The sequence below is a fragment of the Castor canadensis genome, chromosome 4, assembly GCF_047511655.1.
Source record: "Castor canadensis chromosome 4, mCasCan1.hap1v2, whole genome shotgun sequence".
Taxonomy (NCBI): domain Eukaryota; kingdom Metazoa; phylum Chordata; class Mammalia; order Rodentia; family Castoridae; genus Castor; species Castor canadensis.
In genome coordinates this window covers 182,711,701-182,736,579 of record NC_133389.1, presented here as the reverse complement: position 1 = coordinate 182,736,579, position 24,879 = coordinate 182,711,701, and the positions used below count along the sequence as shown (strand labels likewise).

Genomic DNA, 24,879 nt, shown 5'->3' with positions numbered 1-24,879 from the left:
CTACATGGGGAAGAAGGCCTGGCCCCCTCTGGAGCCTGCAGGCAAGGGCTCAGTCAGGGCCTGTGACTTCGGTGTGTGCTGTGGCCCAGTATGTCATGTCTAAGTCTATACAGACCACAGTACTAGCCATGGCTACTGAGGCTAAATAAAAACATTGTGTTTATCTGGGCACCAGTGGCTCATGTCTGTAATCCTAGCTACTTAGGAGGCAGAGATCAGGAGGATCATGGTTTGAAGCCAGTCCGGGAAAATAGTTCTTGAGACTCTATCTCGAAAAAACCCTTCACAAAAAGGGGCTGGTGGGGTGACTCAAGGTGTAGGCCCTGGGATCAAGCCCCAGTACAACAAAAAACAAACAACAAAAAAACCCCAAAACAACAACAACAAAACTCATCAAACCAGGAAAAGGAGGAAACTCTTCAACCTGATACATGAGAAACCTACAGCCAAGATCATGTTTAACAATGCTGAACACTGTGCCCTAAGATCAGAAACAAGACGAATGTACATTTCTTCTACATACTGGAGGTCATAGTAAGTACACTAAGAAAAAGAAATAAAAGGTATAACAAACTATGAGAAAGAAGAAAAACTGTCTCTGTTTACAGATGAGGGTTATGGATAGAGAAATACAAAGTAATATATTAAATTAATAAGTGAATTTAGCAAGATCACAGGATTCATTAAAAAATTAACTGGCCTGGAGGTATAGCACTAGGGGTAGAATGTCTGCCTATCAAGAACTGAGATCCAACCCGGTACTGTCTCTCCATCAACTATTTTTATATAGTAGTCACATTTAAAATTAAAAAAAAAAAATAGTATTTAGGACAGACTTATCTTTGGTGCATGCTTGTAATCACAGCAGCAGAATAAAGAGTTCAAGGCTAACCTAGACTGCATAGGAATATCCAGGCCAGCCTGGAACACACAGAACTCCATCTTAAAACAAAAACAACAAAAAAAACAAATATATCTGTAATCCTAGCTACTCAGGAGGCAGAGATCAGGAGGATTGCAGTTTGAAGCTAACCCAGGCAAAAAGAAGACTATCTCAAAAATATCCATCTCACACATATAAACAAAATGGCTGGGGAGGTGACTCACATGGTAGAGTGCCTGTCTAACAAGCATGAGGCCCTGAGTTCAAACCCCAGTACTACCAAAAAAAAACAAAAACAAAAACAAAAAAAGGCAAAACAGAAAACCCCATTCCAACAGCTTAAAAACAACCCAAAAATAAGTGATAAATTTGACAAAGTACTTGAAAGACCTATACACTAAAAACTATGAAACACTGATCTGCAGTGGTGTCATGTTTTTCATTCCTGATATTGTAATTTGAGAGTTTTCTTCTTTTTTTGCAGTATTAGGGTTTGAACTCACTCAGGGCCTTTACCTTGAGCCACTCCATCAGCCGTTTTTCTGTGATGGGTTTTTTTTTGAGATAGGGTCTTGCCAGCTATTTGCCTGGGCTGGCTTCAAGCCTCGATCCTCCTGATCTCTGCCTCCTGAGTAGCTGGGATTACAGGCATGACCCATCAGTGCTGGGCTTTTTGTTTTTTTTTTTTTTTTGACCATGTCAGCTGAAGGTTCATCCAGTTGAATCCAGCTGACTTTTGTGATGAACTAGTTTTTTTCCCTCAACTGTTGGCCACTTAATTCATTTCTAGTCTTTATTTTTTCCTTCTTTATACTTTGGACTTAATTTGCTCTTCTTTTCCAATTTTAGTCCTTAGGGTAGAAGCCAATTAGATCTGCAAGTGTTTTAAACAGTAATGCTGATTGAAACCACTACACCATGCTTCTGAGGTCTGCGCGTGTGTTTGTTGGTCAGTATTTTGCATCTGTTTACTGTGTGCAGGTTTATCAATCTATTTCCCCACCCAGCAGGTGCTGAGCCTTTGTGTTGTTTCCCCTTTGGGGCCATCACACAGACAGCTGTTACACATTTTGTGTGCAGGTCTTTGCCCGTGTTTTTACTTCTACCAATGCAATTACTGGGTCACATGGGAGAGGGCAGAGCTAGCATTACGGGGATAAAGCTGCAGAGGAACAGATTTTCTCCCCATAAAGTTGCTGAGAAAAACACAGAATACATTTGCAACCCTGAAGCAAGCACAAATTTCTTGGACAGGACACAAAAAACATAAACCATTTAAACTTGTGATAAATTGCACATCATTAAAATTAAAAGCTCAACGAAAGAGAGCATGGGTGAGAAGTCACAGAATGGGAGAAAAAAGTCATAGCTCACATATCTGACAAAAGACCCATATTCAATCCACACAGAAAACTCCCACAAAATAAATTTTTTTTTCCTGCAGTACAGTAGTTTGAACTCAGATCCTCACACTTCTCACTCAGGCACTGTACCACTTGAGCCACAAACCCAGCCCGATTTTAGCTTTCATTATTTTGATAGGGTCTTGCATTTGTTGCCCAGGCTAGTCTCGGACCTTAATCTTCCTGCATATACCTCCAAGATTACAGGCATGTACTCCCTAACTTTTTTGGTGGACCTCACCAACCACGATCCTCCCAATCTCTGCCTCCTGAGTAGCTGGGATTAAAAAGATTTTAAACAGGCAAACACTTCACCAAAGAAGATACTCAAATAGCCAGTAAGTGTATGAAGTGATCCTCGACATCATCTGTCACTGGGAAACGAGCATTTCACAGCACATGTTAAGAATATAGCACCGTCAAAATGTCTCAGACACTACTGGCCAGTGTGCATTACAGCCAGGCACAAAGTCTCTTCCCAAGTTGCGCTGGAAGCGTGGCTCAAGTGGTACAGCATCTGTCTAACCAGTGTGAGACTCTGAGTTCAAACTCCACTATCACAAAGAAAAAAAGAAAAAAAAGACAACAAAAAAAGTTGTATGTTCATCTTTCCTGTGACTCAGCAATGCCACTCAGGTAGGATGGGCCAGAAGGGAAGTGAGAGCAGAAAGCTTTCGTGACAAAACTAATCCATGGTAACAAAGCCAAGAGAGGAATTTGCAGGTGTAATGGAGGCACTGGCCACAGTGGCACAAAGAGCAGAGGACTCAGAAATGTCTCTCCTCTTTACTAAGACTATGGTAATTGCCAGAGAAGGCATTTTTCAAAACTCTTTAGGCCTGTACTCCAAATGAGCAATTTTAACTTTCAGTAAAACTGATTGAAAAAAGTAAAAACTAAGCCCAGAGCAGGGATTCACACCTGTAATCCTAGCTACTCAGGAGGTGGAGACTGGGAGAATTACTCTTTGAGGCCAACCCCAGGCAAAAAGTTATTGAGACCCCATCTCAACCAATGGCTGTGGAGGCACCTATCATCCCAGCTATACAGGGAAGCACAAATAGGAGGATCATAGTCCAGGTCTGCCAAGACATAAGGTGAGACCCTATCTGAAAAATAACCAAGGCTGGGCACCTGTGGCTCACACCTGTAATCCTAGATGATCAGGAGGATCTTCGTTTAAAGCCAGGCTGGGAAAATAGCTCAGAGAGACCCTATCTCAAAAAAGAAAGAAAAAAAAAATAGGGCTGGAGTGGCTCAAAGTGTAGGCCCTGAGTTCAAACCCCAGTATACACACACACACACACACAAGGAAAACTAAAGCTAAAAAAAGTCCCCAGTCCCTTCAGCCTAAAGCTACCACCAGCACAGGCAGAAGGGCTGAGGGACCAGCACCTAAGAGCACAGGTGTCTGGGGCAGAGCTGGGCAGTCTCTTTGTTTTGTTTCACTTCACTTACTAGTATTTTGTTTTGTGAGCTGATGTGGTGACATCTCCCCCCAACCCCCAATAAAAACCTTTTCCTTCCCCCATTGCCAAGTCACTTTCCCACTTCTAATCTAGAGTGTAACTATTCCTAACCGTAAGGAACCATTCCAAAAGAATGGACAGAACCATACACAGAAGAACTTTGAGCTGCAAACTCAGATGTAATTCCTCCCCCATAACCACTCTGGCACCTCCATTATATGACTTATTAAGGTTTTGCATCCAGAGATAGGGGGACGTACAGGTGCCACTTTCAAAAACATTTGCTTCATATTTAGGGATGAAATTCAAACTTCACTGCTTAGGTGTTATCTCTTTTACTTATTTTTTTGTGGAGCTGGGGCTTAAATTCAGGGCCTACACCTTGAGCCACTCCACCAGTCCTTTTTTTGTGATTTTTTTTTTGAGACAGGGGCTTGCAAGCTATTTGCTGGGCTGGCTTTGAAACTTGATCCTTCTGATTGATCTCTGCCTCCTGAGCATTTAGGATTGTAGGTGTAAGCCACTGGCACTCAGATCTTTAAATTTTATTTTTTGTTGATACTAAGAGAAACATGACTCCAGAAATGAATGTCTAGAACCATGACTGCAGGCAAATACTGAGAGTTGGCAGATCTCTGCCATAGCTGTCTTCATAAGCAAGGGCAGTAGCACCCACTGACACCACAAAATCACAGCCTCCACAGTGTGTGGAAAGCAAGCTCAATGTGACAGGTCCCCAATGAGCACAGACTACACATACAAATGCTCAGGTAGTAAGTATTTACAGGTACCAAAATATAAGTTTCTTTTTTCTGGTGTAAGAGTAAATACCAAAAGTCTAACAACTGTGTCCCACTTTCAAGAACTTTAAGAACAACCATGTAAATAACCTCAATAACCACAGCATCCATAAAAATTTTTAGTTAAAAAGAACGGGGGCGGGGGGCACTCTATCCAGAGGTGGGGCTTGACAGAACTCATTCAGATAACAGGAACAAGCCTGGAAAACCCAATAAAGGCCCATGAGTGGCTAAGGACAACAAAGCCCATACATGAAAAGCAACAGAATCCAAGAGCTTTTGGAAATGCCACAGAAGGCAGACAGAAGAACACATCCTACTAGAAACACAAGTCTAAGGCTACTTAGAAAACAGGGAACCAATTTTATTCACTACAAGGGTTTCTGAAAATATCCTACACTACTTCGATGACGCTCCTAATGGTACAAGTCCCCAAGATGCATTTGTGTGCTAAATCCCCTTGTTAAAAACAGCAGAGTAGGTGATGTGTCCACTTCATTACCATAGGCCAGCAACATGGACAGCCAATTTCTAAGTGTCAGCCATATACTAATACTCTCCTCATCCCTAAGCAACTGGTCCCCCAGACTGGATTTATGCTCATGTCCCCGAGATCTTTGTAGTGCCTCAACACAGTGAAAGGGATTTTTGTTTGTTTTGAGACAGGGTCTCACTATGTAGCCCAGACTGGCCTTCAACTCATGATCCTTCTGCCTCAGCCCTCCCGAATGCTAGGATGCTGGGATCCCAGGCATGCTCCATCATGTATTTTAAGGTTATAAAACACATTTTGAAATTGGAATTTTTCTTTTTACTGTAAAACATCTTCCTACCTATAAGAAAACAGGCTATAGTTTATTCATGGCTCATTATAACCTATCAAAATTCTGTATTCTTTTACTTTTTAACTAGCTAGTGATTCATCATTCCTAGTTCCTCATACTCTTTCCATCTTCCAAATAAAATAACACCCTGTATTTCTACAACAAAACTTCCTTTTTTTTTTAATTTTTTTCCCACTCCCCACCTCAGCTCTAAGTAACAAACTAAACTTACATTTGCTAGATGATACCAGAAACATGTATAGACTGCCCCAAAATAAGCTGTGGATGCTAACCTCAGTGAGCTCTGTTCCAGAAGGTCAGACCATTTCAGCTCCACTAACTGCCACATCATCTCTCTATTGGAATCATCTCAAGACAGGCTATCCCCTTCCCTTCTGTTGATTTTCACATCATTAAAGTGACTGGTAACATTCATTTGAAGCATAATCTAATCTCCTCCTTTGGACTCATCTCAATACTTCAGCTTTTGGACAGCAAGAGTGAAAGGGACCTAAGCTGATGAATGTCTCGCTCTGCTACCTCTTTACAAACATCTATGTGTTCCTTTTCTTAGAGAAATCTAAGAATTTAGAGTTCAGAATTCTAAGAAGCCCTCTGGCTAGATCCTTCTCTCCTCCTTCTTTACCTGCCCCCCTTTACCTGACGCTAGTACATGGACAGGTTGCCCACTGCTGCCTGACCCCAATGTGGGTGGAAACCTGCAACTTCTGGAGCTGCACCTGCACTAGCAAAGCCATACATCCTTCCTGCTGCTGCTCTGCCTGGCCAAGTAGAGATACACTGTCATGCAGGGAGCACCTGGAGATTAGGCACTTATCAGTCCTAACACAGACAGCTGGCAATCTGTCCGCTTCCGGGCACCAGAGCCTGAGCCTAAGTGCTGTGCACCCACGATCTACAGGGTCCATTTGATCCAGGCTCTGTAGATGGGGCTGTGGCTGAGCAATTATCAAGGTCAAGCTGTCCTGAAGTCAGGAGTTAATCGGAACTCATTTATGATTTGAAAGGCCATACTCTCCACCACAGTCCTCATTAGCTCCAGTTGTTTAGCTTACACACAGTTATTATGCTGAATGCCTCAGGTTTACTCGCTATGCTGTATTTGACGACAAAATATGTATGTGTGTCTTCTTATGGAATGGTTACTAACGTCTTCACTCTTAAAATATTAGAGGATAAATCAAGGCAAAGATTGTAGATCTGGGCAGAAACTAAAGTTTGCAGTTTAAAATAATAACGTGATATGATTATAAAAGGGGGACCACTTGGAGGGAAGAGAGAGTGATGGAGCTGAATATGGTTGAAGCACATTATCTGTACGTGCGAAAAGAACATAAAGAAACCCACTAAAATTGCTTTAAGAGGAGGAAGGAGAAAGAAGGAATAAGAAGAAGTAACAGAGGGGTGAATTTGATCAAAGAACACTACACACGTATGGAAATATCACAAGGAAACCCTTTTATACAATTAATTTATAGTAATTCAAATAAAATATTCTGCTGCTTGAAAATCACCTTACAATTAAGTATGTGAGAGCATCTGTTACCTGGGGTTACGGTTAGCTGAAAGCAGTGAAGCTTGTTTGGATCAGGAAAGTGCACTTTACATGTACCTGAAAAAGAAACAGCACATCAGGAAGGTCTGGCGCCAACAGCAGCCCGCATATCAGGCTAAGCTTTGAACACACCAAAGTTAACGGTGCTGGTTCATAAGCTCAGTCAGTAGATCCCCTTTGGCATGTGTTTGTTAAACATCATGCCTATGTGCTCACATTGCAAGGTTTTTGCTATTTGTCTATCTCCTTAGTCTTTTACTATTAGTTATTCCAAAGTGAGATATTTTCCTTCAATTATTAAATGGCCACTAAAAACAGAAATCTTCCCATTAATGTCAAGAACTATGCTATTTAAGCCTAGCAAGCCTAGCAAACGTGAGGCCCTGAGTTCAAACCTCAATACTGCCCAAAAAAGACTACTTAGTTTGAAAAGCAGAAACCACAACTCAAGGAAAGTGATGTGTGGGTAATGACTGACTAAACAGAAAAACCAGGACAAGAACCAGGTCAACGTTCTAGTCTGCTCCCCTGGTGAAGGGAGGTCAGAAAGAAGTGTGTGTCCTAAGAACTGGCTCCCACCCAGAGTTTACCACATGAAAACAAAAAAATCCCAATCTCATGGTAACTCATCTTGTTCTGTTGGTGAAATGAAGATGCTCTGCTAACTCAAATGGCAATGTTTTGGGTACACTGGTCCCAAGCCAGAAGGAGCCTGGATCAGAACAAGAAGCTCCCCCAGAGAGAAGAGCCACTGCCCATGGAACAGGCAAGGGAAGCTCCCATCTGCCTCCTCCACACAAGGATACAAAAGGATGGTAACTGCTCATGGAATAAACGCTCACAGAATCTGGAAGGAATATATAAAGAAATTTCCTATATTTACCTGAAAACTCAGAAAGTATTATACTAGATTCCTTGCTCATCTACTAACTTTCTTTCAAGTTCCACTGAAAATACTTATGTAGTTTTGCAATGATATAAACTTTCAACAAAACTAAAATTATTCAAATAAAGAGTCAGAAAATGGCCTTAGAGATCATCTACTCCAACATCGTCAATTAGGACAGATGACAAGAAATTCTACACAGAGGTTCCAGGACTAGTCCAACAGAAGGCCATCAGCAGAAGCAAGGTTCATCCCAAATGAGTTCACGCTCTTCCCTTTACCATAGGCCTCACTTCCTTTTGGTGTCTAGTGAACAGGTTTGACACAGGATAGTGAGATACAACGTAAACACAACAGAGGGGCTAGTGGAGTGGCTCAGTGGTAGCGGGCCTGTTTAGCAAGTGTGAGGCCAAGTTCAAACCCCAGTGCTGCCAAAAACCAAACAATAAGAACCAAAAAATACCCAAACAAAGAAAAAAGCACATCAGAGGCTGGATGTGATAGAACATACCTGTAATCCCAACTACTTGGGAAGATAGAGGCAGGAGGACCATGGCTTCAGGCCAGCTGGGGCCTATCTCAAAAACAAAATACAAACAAAAGGATCGAGGGCCCCCCAAGTGGCAGAGCACTTGCCTAACATGGTTCAGTCCCCAAAAGTGCAACACAGGAGTGTTGGTGGGGTTTGTTTTTCAGAGTGAAAGATAACTCCATCTACAAGGATAAAAAGCAGTTAGAGACTTCCATTTTCTTCTTTTGTTTTTTTGGTCGTACTGGGGTTTGAATTTGGGGTCTAGTGTTTGCTAGGCAAGTGCTCTACCACTTGAGCCACACCTCTACTCAACCATATCCTTACTTTACATATAAGCTTCCAGGCAAGAGTTCAAGGCTTTTTCCCAATCCTAACTTGAAAATATAAATGCCTCTCTGTGACATATATGTAAGGAAAACAGATGACAAAGGCTTGGGAAATATCTTGATTAGCTGAGATCGGCACCTATTTGCTTTTAATACTTGGCATTTTCCTCTGTTTAGTAAAGGTATAGATGTAGAAACCAATCCCTCTGAAATAAGACAGGCCTATCAGGAATAAAGAAGTTACTGAGATGGATTAAAAGCAATGAAACTACTATAAAACACCAAAAACTTTAAAGCTCAAAAAAGGCTAAATTTTGTTAAGTTAGGCTTTTGTTTTAGTTTAGTGCAGGACTTTATTATGAACTCCAGAATTAACTTTTACTCTACATATACAAACAAGCTATCTAAAACTCTACATTTCAGTCTACCTGAAAGAGATGCTATTTAGTTAAAATTCTTACTTGAAAGCCAGCCATGGAGTTTTGTTTTCAGACTGTATAGGTTAAAACCCAACAACCTCTGTAAGACTCATATTCAACAACAAAACCAGCCATTTGTAAGTGGGACCATTGTGTGGTCTTTGATGAAAATATGTACATGTGTACACCGTTCAAGACGGCAGCAGAAGGCATGATGGCAGGGGAAAGCAGGTCACTTTACTTCACTTTGTTATTAGGAAAATATCCCAACATACATAATGGTAGAGAGAACAGTGCAATGAACATATCACCCAGCTTCAACATTTTCCCAATCTTGCTCCATCGCTCCGATTCCCCTCCACCACTGTTACTTTCCTGGAGCATTTTAAAGCACACATTTCATGTACAAATACTTCAGTAGTAGAGATTTAAGCTTTCAAGTTTAGGTTTTGTTTGGTGATGGAAACCAGGGTACACACATGCTAGGCACATGCTCCACTGCTGAGCTGCACCGTCAGCCCAGAAATTTAACCTTTGAACAGAATCCCAGGACAGCACCTTCAGTTCTGACTTGACTTTGAGGTCAATACAGGGACTTTCTTTTTCATTTCTTCTTTTTGAAATTTTGCATACTATGTACTTCAATAATATTCCATAACCCTCTCTTGTCCCCTTTTCTCCTCCTAGGAGTCCTTCCACCCAAGAGGCTCCCTCTGCTTTCATATCTTTTTTTTTTTGGTTAAATCTAGATTCCACATGAGACAAAACATGCTATTTTTCTCTGAGTCTGGTTTTTTTCACTTAACATGATGATCTCTATTTCATTTTCCTGCAAATGACATAATTTTTTTTCTTTATGACTGAGTAATATTCCATTCTCTATATATACTGTATTTTCTTTATTCATTCACCCTGAGATGGGTACCTAGGCTGATTCCATGAATAGTGCTGTAATAAACATGGATATGTAGGTGTGTCTACTGTATGCTGACTTTGATTCCTTCAGGTGTATTTAGGAGTGGTACAGCAGGATCATATGGCAGATCTATTTTTAGTTTTTGAGAAGCCTCCATGCTGATTTCCATACTGGCTGAACTAATTTACATTCCCACAGTGTACACAGGATCCTTCTCCTCCACCCCCATCCTCATCAGCACTCAGTTTGTTTTCTTGAAGACTAGTCATTCTGACTGGGGGAGATGAGTAAGTGTTTCCTTTATGGCGAGGGATGCTGAACATTTTTTCATGCATTTATTTGTTGAGATAAAAAGTAAGTTTTTTGAGGACTCTGTTCAATTCATTCACCCATTAACTGACTGGACTATTTGGGTTTGTTCTGGGGGGTTTTTTGAGTTCTTATACCACAAAAAAAAAGAAAGAAAGAAAGAAAAAAAGAAAAAGAATTTTTGTATCTATGTTCATCAAGGAAACTATAGGGGTTTTTTTTGTTATGTTCTTGACCAGTTTTGGTATCAGGGTACTAGTGGCTTTATGGAATTAATTCTGTAGCATTCCTTCCATTTCTGTTTTATGGAATAATTTGAGGAGTACTGATTCTCACCCCACCCCCACCAACACTGGGGGTTGAACCTGGAACCTGTGCAGTCTAGGCAAGTACCCTACCACCTGAGCTATGCCCCCCCCCGCCCCGCCTCCTTTTGCTTCTAGTTTATTTTTGAGATAGGATCTTGCTAACTTTGCCTGGACTGGTCTCAAATGTCAATTCTTCTGCCTCTGCCTTCAGAGTAGCTGGGATTACAGATATGCACCACCAGGCTCAACTTGTGTTAGTTCTTCTGTAGAGGTCTGGTAGTCAATCCAAGGACTTTAAAGACATTTTGAAAAAACTCACAATAAAAAACATTTTTTATATCACAATCTATTCTTCTTACATATACATACTACATATCAGGGTTGGAGGTGTGGCTCAAGTAGGCGTTTGCTTCTCAAGTACAAGGCCCTGCGTTCAAACCCCAGGGCTGCCCCCCAAAAGACAAAAACAAAAAATTCTACATATCAAATAAATTTTTTAAGAAACAACTTTTACTTACCTTCACAGACTAATAAACCACTTCTAGGGTTTTCCAATTTTACATGGCAGTTGAAATGAGCCCTCTCCTAGCCATACCAGCCAGGCTTCCACATAAAAACCCAGGTCCTCTGTAGCATTCACTCAAACCAAGAGGCCCACTTACAAAATATTTTACCCACATCATCAAGCATCCTTGGTCTCAGAACTATTTTAAATCAAGTATGATGGTAAAAAGCTATAATGACAATAGTGAAATGATTAAAGTTTTCAGACCTTTGATGGAAGACTAATGATAGGAAAGACAATCTGACACACACTATTTATACAGTGCACTGCCTGCTAAGTGGGCGGTGAGTGAGGACTGCACAGTTGGGCCTGTGTGTTTGGGGCACAAAAGACTGGGCGATCAACCTCAAACCAAGACGAGTAACAGGGAGCATATTCTGGACCAAAATGGTGGTATCATCACTGACAAAAATAGGACTGTCTGGTACTGATTTATATACCTTTTTACTCATTGTGAATGTGGAACACAATGCCTGTGGAAGGAAGAGGTCTCAAACCTAACCATCACACCCCTGCAAAACTAAGGTAGAGAGATTCTGCACGTTCTTTGTCCAGAGACTGCAGAACAGCATGTGCAGTTCTACCTTTTTGCATAAAATTAAAATTCATTCCTAACATACATAAAAAGTAGGGGTTTTGCTATGCAAGATCATTAACACATAAAACAGGCTTTTTTTCATGCAATTATTTTAGAGTACTATTTTTGACTGGATGCTATACTTACAAGGTAAATTAGCCTCGAGTTCCGCAACCTCTGTAGAAACAAAGAGATTATGGTTAATGTTAGTCTTCATTGTATTGCTAGTTGTAAATTAGCAATTTCCTCTAGGGCACAGAAGAAAAAAATAAACCAGATGAACTGAAACTCAGTCTAGAGTTCACACTATTCAGTTGTTTTCAGATATCTAGAGGGAAAATCACTGTAAACTAACAGAAATGTCTAAGTACAGAGTGACTAGTGTTTTGAAAACTGTTCCCTCAAGGAGCAGAGACACTCCTTTCAAAATCTGACTTATACATAACATGTATAAATTTTTTCCCAGACCGGTCTTCAAGTTGCTTCCTTACAGCTACATTTCTTGACTCTAGTCCTCTCTCCTCATGCCTCAAGACCACCCAGTTCCTCTTTTATCTATGTCTTATTAGGCGTTTAAACCCAGCACCCTTCTGCAGGACAAAGCTGCACTTCCATCTCAACAATTCTACTATTTGAGAGCTGAAGTCTTCTTCAAGATCTGGTAAAAGGCAGTATGCCCACTCTCACCACTTCTACTGAACACAGCACTGGAAGTACTAGCAAGAGCAACGAGACAAGAAATAAAAGGCATGAAAAGCGGAAAGGAGGTTATTATCCCAGTTTGCAGATGATACCACCCTATATACAGAAGGCCCTGAAGACTCCACCAAAACACAAGTTAGAACCAGCAGACCCAGTAAAGCTGTGGGGCAGAAGACCAGCATACAAAGCCAATGGTTCTGCTTCTGCACACTGCCAACCAGCTAATCAAAACAGAAACCGTGCTTGGGTGTGGTGGTGCCCATCTATAATTCCAGCACGTAGAGGCTGAGACAGGAGAATCAAGAGTTCCAGGTCAGCCTAGGCTGCAGAGGGAGACCCTGTCTCAAACAAACAAAAGTCAAAATAGAATGGTAGTGAGCTGTGAAAGGTTCAAGGCCTCCATGCTTAGAATGACTGCATTGACCTTTAACTGTCTTTCTTGAGAGCTGTTATTGCTTTTCCGGTGGAGGGGCGGGGTGGCAGGCAAAAGGCTAAGGAAGACAGCAAATGAGTCATTCACATTAATCATTCTTAAGTGTTACCATGTTATCCATATTAATTAAACTGTTTTAAAGCATATTTTATTCTAATGGTGTTTCGATTTTTTTTGGCAAGAACTTGTAAGAATCTTCTCCAGACCCTTCTTTTTAGGGGGTGGGGAGGAGACAGAGACTGGGGTTTGCATTCAGGGCTTTGTACTTGCTAGACAGGCACTCTACCACTTGAGCCATGCCTCCAGCCTCCCTCCCCTTTTCTTGAGATGGGTTCTCTCTAGTAGCCCAGGTGAACCTCCTGCCTTAGTCTCTGGAGTGCTGGGATTACAGGCATACAGAGCCCTTCTTTTGAGAGGTAGATGTTGGCCACTGCAATTTGGCTTTTCCTCAGTTCACCCTGTGGCTGTGGCTCAAGGCCACCTAAGCAGAGGAATATTCTATCTGCAGTTGTGATAACTCCTGTCATCCAGCTTTGCCTAATGACATTTTAAAACATGTCTACAGGGTATGCATTTCAAACGGGAAGGATAATGGCATAACAGAAGCAGGAGGTTCAGAAGGACAGTCCAGCACCGAGATGAGAAAGATCTGGGCCCAATGGCAAGCAAGGCCATGGTGGGTGAGAGGAATGGGAGAAAGCTGAGCAGGTATCTTGCCCACCCTCCTGCCTGTCCATCTGCCCATCTGTCCATCTGCCCACCCATCCATCCATCCATCTCTTCTGGGTACAGGAAGGGGATGTGGATACCCTCATGGATGGAGGACTCGGACTCCTTACTGTAAACAGGGGTTTTCAACCCTGGCTATGCATCAATCACTGAGGGAGTATTTAGCTGATTTGACTTTGCTCAACAGATTTGTTGAGGAATAATACACACACTATAGAGTAACTTTAAGTAAAGAATTCAGTGATTTTTAGTAAATTTTGGAGTTGTGTATCTATACCACAATCCAGTGGCTACAGAGATTCTAAAAATCCTGATGCCCCCATCATACATATCCCAGACCAATTACATCCAAATTTCTAGGTATGGTCTAGGCCTCTAATTATTTTTATTCTCCCCACTAGCTCATTCTGCATATGTGACCCGTCATAACAAAAATATCTTACAAAAGTGACTTATAAACAACGAAAACTTATTTCTTCAGTTCTGGAGGCTGGGAAGTCCAAGGCCAAAGCAACAGCAGATTCAGTATCTGATGAGGACCCAGGGCCATTGTAGATAGTGCCTTCTTGCTGTGAGTTCATATGGTGGAAGAGGAAAGGCAGCTTTCTATGGTTATCTTTTATAAGGGCACTAATTCCATTCATGAGAACACCTCATAGTGGGAGCTATACACCTCCTGCACTAATCAGCTCCCAAGTGTCCTACCTACTAGTACTATCACACTGGTGATTAGGTTTCAATATACAAATTCTGGAAGGAAAGAAGCATTCAGGTGCAATATATTGCTATAGACTATAGGAAAATATGTACATAAAGCATTACACACATAAATGAACTTAATAAAAAGTTCTCTCTATGGAATGCAAAAAAAAAAAAACATTATAGTCAGGCATTTAAATTCCAAGATAAACGCTCTCCTTGCAGTTGCACATTCAGTGTATAACTCACTCAAGGAAGGCAAGGGCTGGAAAGCCTCAGATCTAGCCTACTGACAACCCTATGGTTGGGACCCCTTAAAGGCTTTTTGTCCAGGAGCCAGTGCAGACAAGGAATAGAGTCCTGGGACACAGGATTTCAACAATGATGCTCAGCATTTGGGTCCAGCGTAGTGCAGACTATAAAACAATCCAGGCACACTTGCACAGGGCTCCTGTCAGGAGCTGTCACAAATGACAACTCGTGTTTCCACTTCAAATGATGGCAAATGGTAATTCACTAGCGTAATAATTGTCATCTCAGAGTTAACACAAGGAGACTATGGCAGAAGAAGCAAGCCAACTTCTTTTCTTTGTAAGCCTGGAGGCCTCTGACCAAACCCTTTCCCTGATAACCTCATCATCTGAAGATACTGCCTGGCATGTAAAGTAACAAGAACTGACAGATATTTTTAAACTGCTGAAGTCTCACTTGTTCCAAGATGCTAACACTTCACCTGCTCAGTGGCCAAGCATCTCTGGGAGGCACCTGGCACCTTGTACAACTTGGTAGCTACATAACTCCCTTATGAGAAATTAGACTCTTCCTTTCTAACTAAGGATCAAACCACAGAGCCCACTCAAAGCATGACTACACTCAGATATTGGATTACAAAATCCACCAGTTACCACAGTGGCCCCTCGTATCTCACAAACCTTTCTGTCCTAGGTTGCTCAACACAAGGCTCTACCTGTTTTCTCACCACTTACCACACCAGCACACTCTTCATGGGTGGGAGCTATACAGCCTGCCCCAGACCTACTCCAGTACCTGGGCTGGGCACACAAGTTGCTGGGGAAATGGGGGACATGTAAGCACACTTGCAGGGTAACAGGGCCCTGCTGCAAGTGTCCTAAGAGGTCTGGAGTCTCTGTTATCACTGGTTGAGGACTAAGGAGGCATGCCAAAGGTACCGTGACCTAAATCTCTGCCCTCCTGGCTTCATATGCTGAATGGATAAGCCCCAATGTAATGGGATTTGGAGGAAGGGCCTTTGGGAAGTGATTAGGTTTAGAGGAGGCATGAGGGTGAGGCCTCCATGATGAAACTAGTAATCTTAAGAGAGTAGAAAACCCAGACTCTCCCTCTCTCTGACATGTGAGGACATAACTCAGAGGCAGCCATCCTAAAAGCCAGGAAGACAGTTCTGGCTAGGATCTTGATCTTGGACATCCAGCTTCTACAACTGTGAGAAAAAAAGTGTCTGTGGTTTAGGCCCAGTCTATGCCACTTGCCTATAGCAGCCTGAGCTAGCTAAGACAAAAGGCCAGTCATAGATATAGATGACTCTTGGCAGGAGCTAGCTCCAAGTCCCATTAGATGACACAAGGCAGAGCAGCTGAGCCCTTCGTCTCAGGTAGAGATGGCAGCTACTTCCCAGAAAACCAAATTATTTCATTCCACCTGAAGCACTGCCTCATAGATTTCCTGAACTAGAACTTAGGCATGCATTAAAACCCTCAAATCTTGCCTCTTTTATACTTCCTGCATCTACTCAGTGCCCTTATCTAGGAGGCCCTTGAACGATACCTGGGGCCTCATCCCCTCCAAAGAGCACTGCTCTAGATGACCACCCCCCCCCACCGCCCCAACCCCGGCTTTCTAGTGCCACTCTGTGGGAGCAAGGGTATAATCTGGAAAGCAGGCACAGCCCTTTGTAACAGAACCTATATCACTGAGGAGGGAGCACAAGGCCTCATGCCACCTACTTTCCACATGAACACAGAAAACACCAACCTCCAATATCAGCCCATAATTCTGACTTCCACAGGTCCTCCTGCCCCATCAGGCTGTGGGCACACCTGAGGTTTCCCTGGGCCACTTCACTGGTATTTAACTCTCCAAAAGAGCATGAAAACCTCATCCTAGTGTCCACTTTACTTTCATGTTAGCACGATTTCTCCTTGCTGGACCACTGCTCTAGTTTTAAAAGTATGCAACCCCTTAGCTTCACGTGATGCCAAAGGCTGTGACAACCCTGACAATATGGCAAGCCATATCCTGACCCACTTGCCAGAGGTAGGGGCAGGGACTGGCTGGAAAGCTGACCTGGGGAGGCTTTCTCCTCCTTCTAGGGGTGGACTGGAATGTGGGCACATAAGAGACCTGGAAGAAGGTGAGGACCCTACCAATGCATGTATGGGTTCTGTGGACACAGGCGCCTTCATGCAGGGACGCTGACCCAGGGCACTAGGAGCACAGGCAGGTGTACAGCCAGCTTCTTTTGCTCCACAGAGTGAACTTAAGAGTGTACATTTCCATCCACCCACAGCCCGCACCAGCTGAACAAGAGAAAGTTATGAAGTTCTTGGGTTGTGGGATTGCTAGGAACAAAGGCTGCATAGAACCATCCCTCTCTAGTTCCTCTGACTTCAGACCTTACCCTGAATGAGTTCAATTCTAAATCTCTACACTTAACAAAGCCTAACATAGGTGAAGGTTCCTGCCAGCCCACCTGGAGCCTCCTAGGATCTTCTGGAGTTACAAACATTATGTGGCAGTAATGAGTTTGTGGGGTGAGAAGTGAAAGATCAGGGAGTCAAACAGGCATTCAGCGGTCAGAAGACAACAGAACCAAACTTCAGACAGACAAGGAAGCCATTAATTCTGTCCTGGGGTGTTAGGAGCACCCCCAGATTCCAAATGTGCTGGGTCAGGGGCCGATCAGGCTGGGATTTCTGACACCCACAAGAGCCACCCAGTCAGGCCCTAATGAAACACACAAAGGGACACTCTCTCAAATGACCCAGCTCCCAGGAATTAAGCCAGACAGTACCCAGAAATGTGGATTGTTTGACACCTCCAGGAACTGCTGCTGCAAATGTCTTGCCAGTTCCAGCCAGAGGGCACTCTCAGAACCAGTCAGATTCTGATGGGGGAGTGCTGCCCAGTAGGGCAGAGCCTCTCAGGCCAGTCACTGCAGAACAAGCCAAGTGTTTCTGGGGATCTGGAGAGGATAGGGAGTGCTGACTCCAGCCTTCCATTACTATTCCAAGAAAAAGAAGGGGCTTTCGGCTATGCAACCACTTCTGGTCCTCCCTGCCAGGACAAGCCCCAATCCCTCCTCCATCTGTGTGGCCCTACAACCAGAGCCACATCACACAAAGTCAGCAAGGCAATGAACGACCTAGTTATAAACACCTAGTTTGGCCTGTTAATGTCTTTCCTTTGGGAAAACATGGAATGGGCAACAGATAGCTGTGATGCATGGCCCAGATGTCCTCTCAGTAGGGCCTCTGGGCACATGGCCTTCAGCAATCAGCCTTTTCCAGAATTTTGTGGCTAAACAGACCACCTACTCCAGCCACTATCTGAAAATTATGGAAGCAAAGCAGGAAGGCTTGAGCAACTTGCAGCTTGGGAACAGCTCTAAGGGCAGAGCTGAGGCTGTCATGGAGCTGTCCTCAAAGCACAACCTTTTCCCTCTGCTCCTCCTGCTGTACTCACCTCCTTTCATGGTGTTAAGCCCTAAAAATACTCCTTAATAACTATACTGCATAACAAACTCCCTGCCTCCCCTTCTGGGACTCTAGCCTGTGACAGTCAAGTCCTAAAGACACAGTGAGTTTTCTGTGCCCTGTCCATCCTCATGAGTTACGTATTCACAAGAGCCCAAGTCCTGGTCCAGGATGACAATCTTGACTGGAGCAATCTTGCTGAAGTCAAACAGCCCATTTTGTTCTAAGTCCCTAAAGGAGCTTCACCTAGAAAGGATTCTCACCAGGTTTACCCCTCCAGCTGCCAGCTACCCAGAGTAGATTCCATTGCCCTGTGCAGTACCATCTCCAGAGGACTGAAGGCACCATTCACCCAGCCAAAAGGGTCAAGAAGCAGCATCCATCAACCATCTGAGCATTCATCACACACTCTGTGTTTAAAGTCTCCTCTCTTAGGTTGGGCTTTACCCAACCTCCACCCCAAGCCCAAACTATTCACCCCTCAGTCAGCCCAGAAGCCCAAAGGAGATGGAGGAAACAGCCCTCCAGAGTGTTACACAAGCTGTACCACCATCAATCACAAGTGCTTTGGGCCCTAGAAACTTGATAATCACCAATGCCCATCACCAGTGCCTAGGAAGATGCAAACAGTGGCTCTATAACATACCTCCTTGGGTCTCTTGAGGTCAAAGGCTCTCAACTGGGCCCTGTCAATTGGTCATAAGCATTTGCTCTTTAGCTGGGGCAGAGACTGGCATTGGGAGACTCAGTGGGCTCCCCTGAGCTTTGGAAGGCCTGGAGCCAATTTAAAAACTTTCAGGTGAATCCCTGGACAGAGAAGGGGTAGAGACTGTGCTTTCAACAATTCTCTTTTCTGTGGACTTGCACTTCTTACTGGACTTTGGTTTGCTCTTGGTCCCCAAGAGCCTGCTCTGTTTCAGGATGTGGTCTGGGCATCCTGCTGCAACCAGAGCGGATTTCTTAACCTTTCTGAGCCTTAGCTCTTCAGCTGCAAAATGAAGCACCCACTTGGGAAGGCTTTGCAATAGTTGAGCAGGAATTACTGCTAAAGTGCTTACTATCTATGGTTTGAACTAAAGTGCCTGCTATGGTCAGAAGGTTCTCAAAATTCATGTTGAAATTTAATCTCCATTAAGATGGTATTAAGATGTAGGGCCTTTGGGAAAGCGATTAAGTCATGAGGGATTTACCTGGAGGAACGAATTACCTACTACCTCATAGAAAAGGCCAAAGAGAACTAGCTCAGACTCTTTTTTCCTTTCCCTTTCTTCTGCCACCAAGACACAGCAAACCAAGACATATCTTGGAAGCTGAAAGCAGACTTCAGCAGACACCAATCCTGGTGCCTTAATTTTTAACTTTCCAGACTCCAGAACAATGAGAAATAAGTATCTGTTGTTTATAAAAGACTCAGTCAGTGATGTTTGTTGTAGCAGCACAAACGGACTTGGACAGTGCCTAACTAGAGGCCTGGTTCTTCTAAGTGCTCGGTGTACCCAAGCTCTATTGTTCATAATGACGGCAGCGTGACGATGGGAGACATCTGTCAACTTCTACTGCTCCTCAGTGCACTAAACCACTCTCCATTCCAAGTAGCAACAACACCCTACAGACTCCTCTGCCTGCCTGCTTTGCTGACTTCAGGCTTCCTCTGCAGATGAAACCCCTGAGGCTACAATCTGAGAAAGACATTCAATGCTACCAGGCCCACCCAAGTGAGGTGCTCCAGCCAATGCCTCACACCTGACCCTGGCAGGGTGGTCCCTCCTGTGCTGTAAGAATACAATCTAGGTTCTCCTGGACTTGGTAGGTGAGAACAAGATGTAAACTATGATTTTTCACTTTCCTTTCAACCAATCACCATCAGCCTGGATAACTTAAGGCTACGTCAAGATTCAGGGGCAGGGAGAGGCTCTGTTAAGTCTCCACAAAACTGCTGCCTTCTTGCTCCAACCCTTTCCCCAGTTCAGCAGTGATTTGTGTGGGGAAGGTAGAACACAGCGTACGTACTCTTACCCTACACTTTCCTTCAGCCAGACTTCTCTGGCACATTCAAATGCTGGTCAACCCTGTTGCCCACCTAATACAATGGGCAAACAGGCAGTTCTAACACTACTTAACCCTTTTTTTGTAGTCTAACTACTATAAATGCAAGAAATATATAGTAATCCTGGTGCTTGGGAGGCTGATGTAAGTTAGAGGCCAGCTAGGGCTAAATAGTGAGACCCCATTTCAAAAAAAAAAAAAAAAAAAGTCAAACAAAATATGTAACTAATTCTAACTTGTTATAAAGTGTTACAAATTATAATCTCCCTAAAGGCAGCAACTGCTTCATCTTTTGTATACCTCAAAACTCTAAGAAACTACTTTGTGTTTGCTCAATGAATAGAAATTTTACATACAAACACAAATGAGTGAATATTCGCATACATACATTCTCACACATATGGACAGCAGGAGTGTCTGTGGCCCTAGGACCCTATTTATGTGACCACAGCTAGCTTTGCACTAGGCTTTGCTCTGAAACAGGAAGGGATCTGTAGAGGTTACCCAATTTGACTCCCTCCCTTTTCCAGACTTGGAAACTATTCCTGCTGTGCTTCCCACAGGGGAGAGGAAGACAGAGGAAGATAATCCAGTGCTCAGGCCTGCCAGCTTCTGGTGCAGGATCCCTTCCACCAGCATATGGGCGGAGCAGACAAAGAATATTCCTGGTGCAGGAGACATTGCAGTTCCTGACAGCATCCCCTATCATCTGCACAGTACAAGTTTTTCCATAATAGGCGACGTGTAATTCTACTTTAAAATCTTTTTTAATGCCTGTTTCCATTCAGCAACAGGCTGCTTTATTGTGCTGTAAATATAAAAACAGGTCTCATGGATGATTACCTTTAATAAGCAACTTGTCTCTCACAGAAACTCTCCGAGTGGAGTCAGACGTGGTGGTTGACGTCCGGGACCCTTTGAGACCGTCATCTCGCTTCAGTTTGCTTGCCAACGTTAGCATTACTGCCACCTTTACTCTGGAAGACAGGGGCAAGACCAGGGCTCAGGACCATGTCTCTAGACTAGACATGGCAGAAATGTACAGGTGCTTTTTAGTTTTGATTGTTCCCTAAAACTTACAGATAATTTTACACACATTAATAACACTCATTCCTTCATGATGTATTTGGGTAAGCTCTAAGCATATGCTAACTCTAATACTTTAAAAGTATGGGTTAAAATGTTAAAAAAGGGAGTGTCACACATTTAACATTCACTGGACACTCACTAGGTGCTAGGCCCAGGGGGCCCTCCACAGCTCAACCAATATGCAAAGGGGGACCAGGCCTCAAAGTCCCACCCAGCAGGAGCAGCAGTAGCAGCAGCTGCTGGGGTAGGAAGGGCACTATGACGCCTTTCTTTCCTTCTTCCTTTAACAAAGGTGTGCACGATGTCTTCAAACAATCTTTGCATTTTTTTATGTTGTACTTTATTTACATCTTTCTCAGTATCAACATCAAGAGTAAATTATAATTAATGTCCCAAATTAGATTCTCTTCACTGGCTACTTCTGGCCCATGTGTTTCAGGTTCTCTCACTAAAAGCTCTCCAGGAAGGCGGCAAAGACCAAACATAGGTGATAGTCAACTGCCTGTAAGAAGGGCCAAAGAAATGCCACTGCCGTTTTTAAAGACTTCATTTTTTTCTTGAGCAGTTTTAGATTCACAGCAGTGTTGGCAGAAGATACAGCCACTTCCCCTGTACTCCCTATCTGTTTCCCACAATCAACATCCCCCACCAGAGTGGTTCACTTGTTGCAAGTGATGAACCAGCATGGACACACATTATCACCCAGAGTCTACAGGTTACATTGCTAACAGGTACGATGATCCTCTAGCATCTGTCTTCTGTTTGTCATAAACTTCCATTAATTGGACACTCCTCCTACTTTATCACACCCTCAGACAGGGACTCTGGAGCATTTTTGAGGACAAAAATTAGATACCAGTTCAGGCTGGATGAATTGGTAAATTCAAATCTCAACACGTGCAAAAAAAGTTACCAGTTTCCATATTTTCCTTTCTGATGTTAATATCACTTCCTTTCAGCACTAGTCTGATCACTTCCAAATGATCTAAAATTTCCAAGTTAAATGTTCCTTCCTTTCTCCCAAAAGGTTTACCACCTAGACATCCCTATACCACTGCAGTCTGTGGCTGTGCTTCCTGCTTTCACACCCCTCACTGCTTGGCAGTCTTCTCTGTAGGCAGAGCATGGATGCCCCACACTCAGTTCTACTAAAGGGGCCCATTCCTGGCTTGCCATCTTCAATAAGACGGTGGTCCTTAATAAAACACATTGGGCACCGACTGTGCAATGTACAGAAAAAAACAACACTGGAGTTTTCTCTTTGATAGAAGATAATACAAAACTTACTTTCCTAACATTCTTAAGAAATGTAAGAATATAGTCACCATCTATTTCTCCATCATCTGTATTGTTATCACACATCACTTTAGGGGCAAACCAAAGACCTAATTTGGAAATGTTTCTCTAAACTGGAAAAATAAAACTACACAAAAGGATTCAAACAAAAATAATTATTCAAACTGTCAAGAAGTTAGCTGACTACCTGCAGTTGCTTCAGAATTCACTTTTCCTTCTCCAATACATTTCACCTCTTGAAAATCTGGTTTAAAGCTAAACTTCCCCTTTCTTGAAAATTACACTCTGAGGAAGGCAGTATTTCGGGACCAGATTAGCTATTCTGAATCACATGCTCGGTGTCTAAATTCAACAAGTTGTAATTGGCCCAGTTAAGTTCCTCCTATGGGTGGGACCTGCTTTCAAGGCTCCCAAGAAGAGGTGTTTGTGTGTAATTTACCAGTCTCATCATGGAGTGATGTTTACTCAGCATTCCTGCAAGCAATGGTGAAATCAAGCCACCTCACCTGTGCAGGGACACCGTGGGGAGGTGGGGGTGGGGGCGGGGGCAAGTCAGCTCAAGGTGAGGTCACTCCTCATTTACAAATTCCTTCTGCCAAATCCCATCCGCACAAAAGATGGGACTGCAGGTCACTGGAGGACATTGGACAGGACACAAAGTCCACACTCCACCTCTCTGCAGAATGTCAGTGCCCGGGAACCCCCAGCCTGGCGGAGTCTGGTGGGCTGCCCACCCCCTTTTACTCTCCACAGCAAACCCGCCCCCTGCTGCTTCAGCTTCTACCGACATGGCAGGTTCTGCCGAACCGAGCAGGGATCCTCAAGCCCCACCACGAATCGAGCTGGTGAATACCTGTCCCTCTCCCCAGCAGAGGACCTGCGGACCTGCTCCTCACTGCTCCTCCACGACGCGCTGCTCATTTCTGGAAGCTTCGGATCCATGTGACAGCCCGGTCCGGAATGTCCCCTCCCCTCCGCCCTTCCCTTGGCCACCTACCCCGACCCCTTCCTTAAAGACAAGAGTCCGCCTAGATCCAATGTCTCCTCCAGGACGCCGCCTCCCGCAGCTCCAACCGCCCGGGCCCGACGCCGCGCTGCAGGGGGCGCGGAGGGACCGACCCGGCGCCTCCCGCGACAGACCGGGAAACTGAGCCTGGGGGGGGGGCGGCCACACCCCGATCGCGCACCGGCAGGACCAGGTCTGGACCGAGGCTGCCGTGCGGGTCGTGAGCCGCCCTCCCCTCCTCGTCGGCCTCCGCGGCGAGCGGCCCAGCGCGCCCCCAGCTCCCGGGGACCCCCTGCCCCCGGCCCGCCGGCGCCGTGACCTGGCCCGGCGCGGATGCAGGCGGCGACTCCGCGAGCGGCGGGCGCGGCCCGGGTCGCCGCCGCGCTCGGCTCCGCTCGGCTCCGCTCGGCTCGCTCCGGCCCGGCCCGGCCTTCCGCGCGCGGGCGTCCCGCCACCACTACCGCTCCCTACCCGGCGAGGCCGTCGCCCGCCCCGGTCCTGCCCTCTCTGGCCACCCGACCTCGCGGCCCGGGCCCCGCCCGGCATCGGACGAGGAGCCGGCGGGCCTGAGGCGGCACAGCCCGAGGCCCCGAGGCCCCGAGCACCGGCGCGCGGTACCCGGCCACCGCCCCCCACCCGGGGACCGCGCGTCTGCCCCTCACCTGGGCACCCCGAGACAGGCGAGGCGGGCCGGCACCCAACACCATGCCCGGCCGGCGGCGGCAGCGAGACGCGGCCCTCACAGCCGCACCGGCTCCCGGTGGCGGGACCGGAAGTGGCGGGGCGGGGACTCCGTGGCTCTAGCTGGCGGCGGCCGCTACGGCAGCGGGCGCTTTAAAAAAAAAATTCAAAGCCGCGAAGAACTTTATTTGCAGCCTGACGTGCGAACAGCGGCTTGCGCCGGTGGGGCGGGGCTGGGCTGGACTAGGCGTCTGCTCCGACTTCGCTCATTGGCAAAGAGTATGGCCTGGGGGCGGGCACAGAGTCTAAACTTCCCTCTGATTGGCCAGAGCTGGAAGGGGCGGGGTTTCCGATTGCTTCCGAAGCTTGAGCGCTGGAGAACTGGGACTCTGCCTGGTGTTCCTGTCTCCATTCATTCGGCGGTGTGCAGGGCTTGGGTCCCCAGGCATCTCGGCGTAGCTTGGCGTGGCGGGAACTGAGGGTCTCCATAAGTGGAGCGCCCTCTATTTGTCCAGCCAACGACCGGGCTGGACCAAAGGCCTGCAGTGCAGGGGTTAAGGGGATGGGGCAAGCAGAAGTGCCACAACCACCAATGGGCCTGCAGGGGAGTGGATGCACCCTTTCCTGATCTTGGCTTATTTCCTTTATTCCGTTAATAGGTTTACTTTAAA

General features: G+C 45.0%; 1 protein-coding gene across 7 annotated transcripts in view; it reads right to left on the bottom strand.

Annotated features, from left to right (window-relative positions):
• The window catches only part of Ube2f (ubiquitin conjugating enzyme E2 F (putative)), a 44,448-nt gene extending 20,095 nt beyond the window's left edge, over window positions 1-24,353 (bottom strand). For 3 of the 7 annotated variants that reach the window (XR_012447433.1, XR_012447435.1, XR_012447434.1), the window contains exons 1-4: window positions 23,375-23,523; window positions 20,980-21,113; window positions 11,941-11,970; window positions 6,947-7,012 (exon numbers count right to left, since the gene is read on the bottom strand). Coding sequence is in view for 2 of the 7 variants with exons in the window: in XM_074072116.1 (XP_073928217.1) it covers window positions 6,947-7,012; window positions 11,941-11,970; window positions 20,980-21,113; window positions 23,375-23,463 (319 nt within the window). In the remaining 5 variants the exon portion in view is untranslated. Of the gene's footprint in view, window positions 1-6,946; window positions 7,013-11,940; window positions 11,971-20,979; window positions 21,114-23,374; window positions 23,802-24,189 lie in introns of those variants that run through there. The other 4 variants (XR_012447437.1, XM_074072116.1, XR_012447436.1 and 1 more) reach the window with 4 other exon arrangements.
• Between the last annotated feature and the right edge of the window lie 526 nt (window positions 24,354-24,879).